General features: G+C 40.5%; 1 protein-coding gene across 2 annotated transcripts in view; it reads right to left on the minus strand.

Moving 5' to 3' along the window:
* Positions 1-10221, minus strand: part of LOC106793763 (protein slit) — a 367043-nt gene that overhangs the window by 333338 nt on the left and 23484 nt on the right. Inside the window, exon 2 of one of the 2 annotated variants that reach the window (XM_014760952.1) lies at positions 1981-4151. In XM_014760952.1, coding sequence (XP_014616438.1) covers positions 1981-2279 — 299 coding nt within the window. In that variant the 5' untranslated portion in view covers positions 2280-4151. Of the gene's footprint in view, positions 1-1980; positions 4152-10221 lie in introns of those variants that run through there. The other variant, XM_014760950.1, reaches the window with a different exon arrangement.

Genomic DNA, 10221 nt, shown 5'->3' on the forward strand with positions numbered 1-10221 from the left:
TTTCGAGGATTTAATTATTCGCGGTCGCGCACGCCGACGGCATATTAATCGAATGCTAATCGACCACTGTTAATGGGTCCCTGTTATACTCGAGCGCGGATTTATCGACGTGCGATCTCGCACGGCAATTGCCTCGACACCCTCGACGATGAGAACGACGATGAGAACGACGACAAGAACGACTCTTTAAGAAAAGGAACGAGAACAAAAAAAAATAAAATAGAAATCAAAAACAAGAAAAAAAGAAAGAAAGAATATAAGCAACTAAACAACCCTCGTCTTTAATCTTTTATTTTTCTCATACACGTCGACAGATTTTGTAAACCGCGTATCGATTTATTAAAATGATGTTACACATCTTACGACAAGGATGAAAGAGTGAAGAAAAGAGAAAAAAATAAAGAGAGAGAGAGAGAGAGAAAGAGAACAGAGATTAAACGCGCCGTCGTTGAGCTCATCTAGATACCTAGTATCGCCGTGTTGTAATTTGTACCAATTAGATTAATGTGCCGATTTAATTAGTCCGTTCTTCCAGCGTCTGGGTCTCACCTCTCTCTCTCTCTCTCTCTCTCTCTCTCTTTCTCTCTCTCTTATTTCTCTCATACTCTCTTGGCCTCCCTTAACTCGTCGTGTACACGTCGCTATGAATATTTCGTGACGAGCCGTAGTAATGTAAGCTGAAAAAAATCCCTCGTGGTGAAGCGGAAAGTGTGAGAGAGAAAGAGAAAGAGAGAGAAAAAGAACGTTAGTTGGATCATGCTCGCGTGCCTTTACTTTAGCGACGATCGTATGGAAAGTGTTAAAACGTTATAACATAGCTGCTAAAACTATGCTCAGCAAAGTGTATCGACGCGAAGATAAATGCTTATATACGCACGAGACGACATTAAAACGCACGACGTATGATATCTATTTTCCCATCATCGTACTTGTAAAATGAACATTCCCCTTCCTCCTCTTCCCTACTCTTCTCTCGTGCGCACACACACACACACACATTCTTTCTTTGCATCTCGTTTTCTTGATCGTTCGAGAAAATATCAGTAAACAGCTAAGATATTTTCGATGTATCAAGTTGTAATTTTCTTTGACTACCTAATGCATCTCGTTATGGCACCTTTATCGCGACAAACTATAAAAGTCGAGACACTTAAAACCTACACCGTTTCTAACGATTAGAAAAGAAGAAAAAGAAAGGTGTATAAATAGGAGAGGGTGTAAATGACGTTGGATTATGTCGATAGCTTTACTGAAGTGGCTCGATGGGGGAAAAGTAAAAAAGATCGAGTCATTCACTTAAACTAGAATTGCATTTTATACTTTGATCGGATCCTTTTGAAGAAGAAGAAGAAGAACAACAAGAAAAAGCATACATGTTAGAGTACGAAAGGGGAAACTTATCGGGGTAGAAGCAAGTGCATTCTGTATGCATCGTTCTCTCATTCTTTCATATTCCACTTCGGAGCTTGTGTCCCCCTTTTTTCTTCTTCTTTTTCACCGTAATAAAAGCAAGACTTTGTTTTCTTTCGAAATGAGCCAAACAACAAAGCAAACAGCATGAATCGTGAATAACCAAAGAGAAAACGACCCCCTCGATATATCCACTTATAACGATGACTCGCTTCACTATACTATTATTACGCCGAGTTTTCGACTTATTGTTAGAAGAATATGAAAGAATTATGTAGAATATGATGACGTTTAACCTGATTCACTGTGAGGTTTCAGGGTCAACATGTTAATTATAAACGATCGAGGTATTTACCATGCTGAAAGAAAAGTTTCGTTAAATATTCGAATGAAATGAGATTTTCCTAGCGAAACAGCGGATATATACACGTTACCTTTTGTTTGGACTTGGTCCTCGGAAAAGTACCGGGAATGTGTGCTCACGGAAGCTGACTTGCAATTAGCTTGAATAAATGAACGGAGAAAGAAAAGAAAATAAATGTAGAAAGTGGTAAGGTAAAAATAACTCACAATTTTTCGGCGGGAAGAAGTGCACCCAGGTCGCCTGGTATCTGCGTGAGTCCTCGATGAGAACAGTCGACCTCTTGACCTCCACAGGAACAAGCCCAAGGACAACTTGCTGTGTTGAGATCGTCCATAGTACCGGAAAGACTTCCAATGCCAAAACTGCCGATGCCGGTGCCAGGACCGTGTGATGCACCACTACCGAGAACTGAGAGTATAAGGAGGAGTCCCCAAGCGCAGACCACGGAACCGCAGCTAACGCTGAGGAAACGTAACGACCAGGAAGGCGTCATAACGCGGATCATTGCCAGCACTTTACGATTAACGTCCTTCACCGCGGTATTCGGTCTTTCGAGGATTTTGGCGAAGCGACTCCCGACACGGCTCTTCGGCCGTATGTTATCCGGGTTGTACAGATCGTAACAAGGACCCTCCGTCGCAATTCCGCTCGCGCAAAGTCCACCGTAAACGTATGGCACGTTTTGTCCAGCGGTAGGAGCACTGCTAGTGCTACCACCAAAGCCAACAACAACACTAGCACCACCACCACCACCACCACCACCACCACCACCACTACTACCAACACCACTAATTACAGTCGGTTCCAAGAACGAGGAAATCTCTTGTCCTTCCGCAGGAGGACAACCGAGTACCTGTACCGGACGAAGAATCGGATCCTGATCGAGATGTATGATCGCACACTCGATTTCCTCCGAGTGTCTCAAATCTCGACGATCCTCTTCTTCTGCTCGTTCTTCTTCCTTTGGCTGCTTGTTGTCCCTCGAAAATTCTCTCCTCCGAGCATGAACTCGACAGAGACGATAATTCTGATTGATTCCAGGCCGCCCTCCTCCTTCACCGCCACCGCCGCCGCCGCCACCTTCACCTCTTCCTCCTTGATGACGTTGATGATGACGATGATGATGATGATGATGATGAGGAGAATGAAGATGATTTCTGCAATAGAAGGTTCTCTGCTGTCTACCTTCCTCGCAAATTCTATTACGGGAAACCTCGACGTTGTCCAACGTTGTTATTCTCAAAGATTTCGTATCGTTTTGGCACTGTTCTTCTTGTCTCGAAGAAGGCTGTTGCTGTTGTTGTAATTGCTTCTGTTTCTGCTTATCGTAATGGTGATGATGAAGATGGTGGTGGTGGTGATGATAGTCCTCCTCTGCTTGTCTCTTTCGATGAACGCAGACTGGGCCGTCCGGTGATGAAAGACAAACTTGAATCGTGTATTCCTTCTCGTCGGCGGTTTCTAACTCAAAGTCCGCCAGCGCACTCGGAACAGATCCAGTACTATCTCTGAGTTCTCCCTCCGTTTTCTCCTCCAACCTCCCCTTTCCTTCCTCCTCTCCTCCTACTTCTTCTTCTTCTTCTTCTTCTTCTTCTTCTTCTTCTTCTTCTTCTTCTTCTTCTCCTTCTTCTTCTTCTTCTTCTTTCTCTTCGTGGCTCTCTTTATCCGAATCAAGGGACTTAGACAACAACACCGATGTGGATGATGGCGGCGACAATGGTCGCTCGCAAACTAGACCATCCAGCAGGCCCTTCTGGGGGCCTTCTTCGTGGCCCCCTTCTGGTTCTGGTGGCCTCTCGAGCAAGCTGTCGTCCAACACTAACGGCACCACCCGTTCCTGCGCATCTTGGGCCACAGCTCTCGCTGAGCTTATCTTGATGCTGGTCTTTGGCCAAGTGTCTACCGTACCCAATGACTGGGTACGCGTGGCTAAGCTCGCTAGTTGATTTTATCGAGATAAAGTTCAATCTAGTATCATCCGTGCTCTGATTACCAAGAGAATCGACACGTTTCTCTTTCGATAAATCGGTAATGCGTATCTAATATTATACTTTTAAATCTTTCTTATATTTCTTTTATTACTTTTCTTTTTGATATTCAATTTTCTACGTTTATCCTTTTATCCTTTATTTACTTTGTTCTCTCTCAAGTGTCCAAACATTTACGCGAAATAAGACAAGTTATTAAAAAACACGTCGAGCACGTAAACGTACTGTGACTTTCAAGACGAATATATCGAATTTTACGGATTTTGGATGATAAGAACCGACTGTTGTATTCTGAACGAATGTCGTTACACAGGCATTATCGAGGGCAACGAGTTTGTTGAATTCCTCGTGGAGATTTCCAAGACCTTGCCGCGAGGCAGATGCATCACCTGGTGATAAAATAAAAAGAGAGAAAAGGAATTAGAATAAAAGATTAAAAGAGTGTTTTCGATCGATCCGACTACTCTCAAGGTTGTCTTTCCGAGAAACGACGTTATCAAGGCTTGCATATCGATCGAAACGATCTGATGCACGATCTCGCTATATCTCGTTTCTCGCGAAGAAAACCGATTATATTATACATATAACAGATGTTATCTTCTCGTGAAACATTAATCGAGTATTTAAACGGTTGACGGCGCGTTATTGTATAAAGAAAATAATACAAAATCATAAGAAACATCGAGATAGGCGTGGAAAGAAATAATATATTCTTGTACCCCTTTCTTTATTAGAGTCTCTCATGTATTTACTCGACGTACGCCGAATAAATGAGAAAAGTGCAGATGGCGTGCAACTAAACGTGAAGATAGCGAGACAACGAGAGTGAGAGAGTGAGAGAGAGAGTGGGCAAATGTCTCTAGCAAGGTGATTTTACTGCGCGTAATATTCTGTAAATCGCTCGTTTCTGCTAACCCCTCGTTTCTGTAATTTAAAAGCGAGCAAATGGCGTTCGTACAACCGTTGGCGAACGAACGTTGTTCTCGTGAAATCGATACCTGAAATAGAAGGCCTAACGTTATCGTTCTCATCGAACTTTTCTGCCAACTAACGCGCACAATTTTTACATTAGCCGACCGTATGTATAGGCCCGTAAAAAAGCTTAGTAGCAGGGATAGCCGATAAGCCAAATGGAGCTTTAACCTCTAAATAAGCACGTTATCCCCAAACGCTGTACTATGATATATACGCTCGTTCGTTATTTCCTACCCGTTATATAAACCTCTACTACCCATCCCTTTTACGTCCCTTTAACATCGTAAATATTAGAAGAAGACTAAAATAATCAATAGGTCGATAAAATCGTGAGAACGATCGATCGTTACGAGTAAACTCATAAATCTACTCGGAGATACCTATAATACCTCTACTATATGTATTGTAAATATATATATATATATATATATATATAGTATATATAGAAGTGAAATATGAGTTTTAATAAATAATGTCGGGAAGAGAGAAACGCGTTTCTTCTCCGAACAAAGTAATTCGAAGAAATAACAGAAAAGTATGCGGCAAGCTTTCGGACGAGCGCAAGCTGTGATTCGCTCGAGCAGACAGAACAGTTTTACGTCCTGCAGGCGTACGCATAATATAGAGAAAAGCATATTTCCCTTCTTCGATGGCGTACTTCGTACGACTAAGGGATGGGTGGGACAACGTCGACGTTTCGGTTGGCGAAGCGAGGTCTTACAGAAGGAGATTCTGAGAGTTACAGAACATTTGTATGTAGCTTCGTGGTACAACCACAATTCACTTCGCCAGACTATCCCTATATTCTTTTCCTTTTTCTTCTTTTTCTCCTCTTTCTCTCTCTCTATCTATCTTTCTCTGTACCGTTCGTTTCCGAAAAGAAACGCACGCTCCAAAGATGAGACACCTTGCGTTCCTGAAGAAGGACGAGAATATGAAAGAGGGAAAGGGGAAAAGTGGAAGGACCAGTGACGCAGGCAGTTATAAAAGAGGGAGAAAAGAGAGAAAAAAGAGAGAGAGAGAGAGAGAGTATAGGGACCGCGTCTCACTGCAATATCGGAAGTACGAGAAAAATATGCTTCCCAAGCACAATCAAGGACGTGAATGCATTCCATGCACGGTCGCAAGAGTTTCGAAGCATATTGGAATTTTTCCTTGGTATTTTCTACGGGCCTTTTTCCTCCTCCTCCTCCTCCTCCTCCTCCTTCTCTTCTTCTTCTTCTTCCTTCTTCCTTCTACTTGTTCCCTCCCTTCCCTCTTACATTTTTACCTTCTCCACTTCCTGTCTGAGAAACGTGCCTCGAACAAACCTAAGAACCGATGTCCTCCCTACACACAGTGCAACTCGTTCGTTTTCTACGAAGGAAGCTACGATTTACCTTGCTTGCTTGCTTGCTTCCTTCCTTCCTTCCTTCCTTTCTTCTTTCCTTACGTTTCGCGATTTATCTTCTTCTACGGAGTTTTTCTTTAGGAAAGAAAAAAAAGTAACCAGCTACGTTCGTTCCTCTTTCAATTCGACTAATGAAAAAGGATTATTACGTCGATACGTTTCTATCGATAATTGAAATTTCTTTGAATACTATCTATGTAATCCATTTAGAAACTTTGACTATGACGTTCTTAAATTGTCTAAGAAAAAAAAATAATAGAAGAAACTTGGATAGCTACACTTCCTTGCTTTAACTTATTAACTATAAAATTGCGGTTTAGAAAATATAACTTTGGACTCGAAGAAATGCGTTTACATGAAATATTAGATTAACTTTGTCTTCTTGTGGATCGCTCAATTACTTTAACATAATAATGTCCTGATAAAAGGGTGGGAGGGAGGTAGTAGATACCGAGTACCTAATTAACTACCGGAGACCAGTAAATTCATTCACGATGGCCTCTTTACTTCCTGCCTTCTTGCCATTCTGCCTTCCTGTTTTCTTTTTTTTTTTGCCTGCCTGCCTGCCTGCCTGCCTGCTTGCCCTTTGGCCTCCGACCAGCGTTAAAATTCGTAGGAAATCTAATATTCTGTTGAAGAGAGAGAGAGAGAGAGAGAGTGAGAGAGAGTAAGTGAACAAGAACAGGGATCGATAATACGTTTAGTAATAGTTGGTACTGAACTTGGTTAGGTTGATGCTTCCTGCTTCTTCCTCAATAGTACATGCACCATGTTTCACTGTTTAACAGACTCAAGTACCAGTGAGTTAAATAAGTAGCCTTTACGACGAGGGGTGAGAGTGTATATATCACGTACGTATAATATTCTCGAGCACTCTCCTACGGATAATATCGTCTGTGATGTGATATCGAAGTTAAGTTAAGGTACCCTTCTGCCCTTCTCGTCAGCTAGCTTGCAGGAGTAAGCACGCACCGTCAAACCCTTTTGTTTCGAACATGAGTAAGTGTGATCAAGAGTAAAAGAGAAATAGAAAGGGAAAGAGAAAATGTTTGAAAAGGAACCAGAGGGAAGAAAGTCTTTCTTACTCCTTTATCTTCTCTTTTACGAGTACTCCATACTTAATTAACAACGTTAGCGCATATTAATTGAAGCAAAGTATCGCGCCAATAGATGGAGTCGACATATTTCTCCTACTTATCAACCTTTATACATTTTATCGAAGAACAGAAGAAGAGAACGATAGTACGAAAGTACTTAACAAGATCGATTTCCGTTTTGTCCTAGCAACGGGGGAAGAACCTAGCCATTGACACCAATGACGAAGCTCCGATAAAGGATAATTAGTTGAATTATTTTCAGTTAGTTGAAAGTGAGTTCGAGGAAAGGGACACCTTCAATCCATTTGATATTAATCGAAACGATCCTCTTGTAATAGAATGAAATGCTTAAAAGCTCGTATTAGAGGTAAAGAGAGAAGGAAGAAAAAAAAAATAGTAAGGGAGAAAGAGTGGGATTTTAAAGAACGCAAATATTTGAGGTTTAAACGATCGACTGTCACGCATGCATGTAGACTATCTTTTCCAGCCTGGATCGATCCACATGGAACGAGAGAGAATTCAACCCCTCGCCTCCTACTCCCTCCTCCTCCCTAACCCCCTTTTCCCCCGTTCCGTGATTGGCCATATGCGACAAGTTTGCCAAGCCATACAGTGCCGTTGGTGACGACTTTTAGCGCGCGATCTCTCGCGTAGTTTATTTGTGTAACGTATTAACGCTTTTAAAAATCGAAGGGGCAACAAGGAAAAAACATCGATAGATGTCCCTTGTCGTAAATAGTCCAAAGGGGGGTTTGATATTGACAAGTGTTAGGAGATGCCACAACCCCTCTTCTCACTGGATTAAACCACCGTATACCACGTGCGGCTTTATTCTTAATACGATGTAAAACGAGAAAACAAGATGTTTAGTAACGTATGTGCTTACGTATCTTTATGCAATATGTAAACGTATGTTAGCTATTTAAAAGAATTTATGCAAACAAGAAGGATATATGTGTACGCATCGTTCCCTCTTGTTACAGATAAATGTTAAAGGACAGTTGTCTTTTCTAAAGAACGATATATACAATATATATACATATATATATGTATCGAATAAAAGACAATGTAAATATAACGTAAGCCCGTAAATTCCTGTTCCATTTTCTTTCTCTCATTTTCGCATACGGCTTTCAATGCTAGGTATATATATATATGTATACCAAAGTATGTAAGCTCGAAGTAATAGGAAATAGTCTTTCGTGGCAAACAAGCGATAGATTTATGGTAGCAGACGTCTATATAAGAGTTGCAAATCTCTTTGACGTAGTAAAGGAGAAAAAGGGAGCAAGCAAATCAAAAGATTCAAGAAGAGCCAATAGAAGTGACTTCGAAATATTGCGTCCCTTATTGAAATATATTTGTAAGCCACTCTAAAAGACAATTTCGCTGAAATAAAATATAGAATAGATCAGAGAAGAGAAAATAGTAGATATGTAAAAGAAGAAGGAAAGTTTAGTAAGAGAGATACGCCATAGAGGTGAATAGTTGGAATACATATCTCTCTATCTCTCCAATAGGAAACTAACTTTCCCCGTATTTGGTAATATGAGACTGGAAAAAAGGGATCACCGCCAGCACAACCATCGTATGTAAGTGAAAGAAACACCGTTTAGTTTACAAGTGGTCCTCGATAAGGGGGTTTCTTGAAAAAGAAAAAAGAAAAAAGAAAAAAAAAAAATATTCTACAAAAAGTAAAATTGTTCGATTGATTTTGAACAGTTTCCATATAACTCTCGACCACGAGAGTACTTTTCCGAGTACTTTAATTTTCTTTACTTAATAATAAAGGAACTCTTAAGAGCTATTGCTATAACGCTGTTGCATATTCGTCTGGGGAATTAAGAATTCATTGTTAAGAACCTTCGTAGAAATGAATTCATTCGTTGAAAGGATGAGAATAAAGCTACCGTAGGAGAATCTTCTCATACGTTTTTTTTTCTTTTTTTTTAAAAAAAAAAAAAACCGACTAGAGAGTCTCGGTGGTTCACGCGCGAGACGTAACTCGTGCGAGACCCACACGTATTTCTCCATTTTCCACGAGTTCACCGTATGCTGCCTTTCAGCTAGACGCAACCCCAGACGATTCCTCCTAACTTAACTCCATCCTCCTCATCCTCTTCCTCCTCCTCTTCCTCCTCCACCTCCTCACCACCACCGTCCTTTCCTTCGTCTTCTCTTACTCCGCGTATCCTCGGATCGGCCGTTCCGCACGCCTTCCGAGAAAACCGAGAGATCCGAGGATTTTTCGTGAAAAACCTCGCTAGAGCAGTTTGCTTTGGAACAGGAGATGTTTGGTTAACATGTGTGCCTAATGGCCCGTGCGAAATGGATTTTTAAGGTTTTCGTTTTAACAGACGACAAGGCATGCGCCTCTCATCCAAGAAACCTAACCAACGCGATTCGTTCGGTCGAAGGAAAAACAGTTGGAGAAGGAAAGAACGACGCGTGGGAAGTTCGAAAATCGATCATTTCTATGTGAATTATATTATGACATATATACGTACATACAGAAAGACACATATCTACAAATGCATTTTCAAAAATACTAATGTATCTCATTCGAAAAAATCAAAATCCGATTAAATTTATATGATCACTTGTGTTTATGTATTATACTAATAAATCCTTTTTACTTTATGATCGATGTATCATCATCATACGTTTCAAGATCCTTCTAAAGTATTTTCAAGTTTCTATATAAATTATGTCTTGAAACGACATCTTAGAAATAGAATAGTAGTACTTAACGGAAGAGAAGAAGAGGCTAACATTCAGAAATACTATATAATAGATATTACGATTATTTAATGTATGTATGCTCTCGAGAGACTTCACGTTATTTGAATTACTCTCGTTCAACGTTGAATAACTTACGAGAAGATGAACATGATTATTAAATGAATTTCTATGGAAAAATAAACTTTTATCACCTCCTTTATCTTCTTCTTCTTCTTCTTCTTCTTCTATTTTCCTTTTCTTTTCAATTACATTCGA

The sequence above is a fragment of the Polistes canadensis genome, unplaced genomic scaffold (genome assembly GCF_001313835.1).
Source record: "Polistes canadensis isolate GaletaPanama2010 unplaced genomic scaffold, ASM131383v1 scaffold_18, whole genome shotgun sequence".
NCBI classification, from domain to species: Eukaryota; Metazoa; Arthropoda; class Insecta; order Hymenoptera; family Vespidae; genus Polistes; species Polistes canadensis.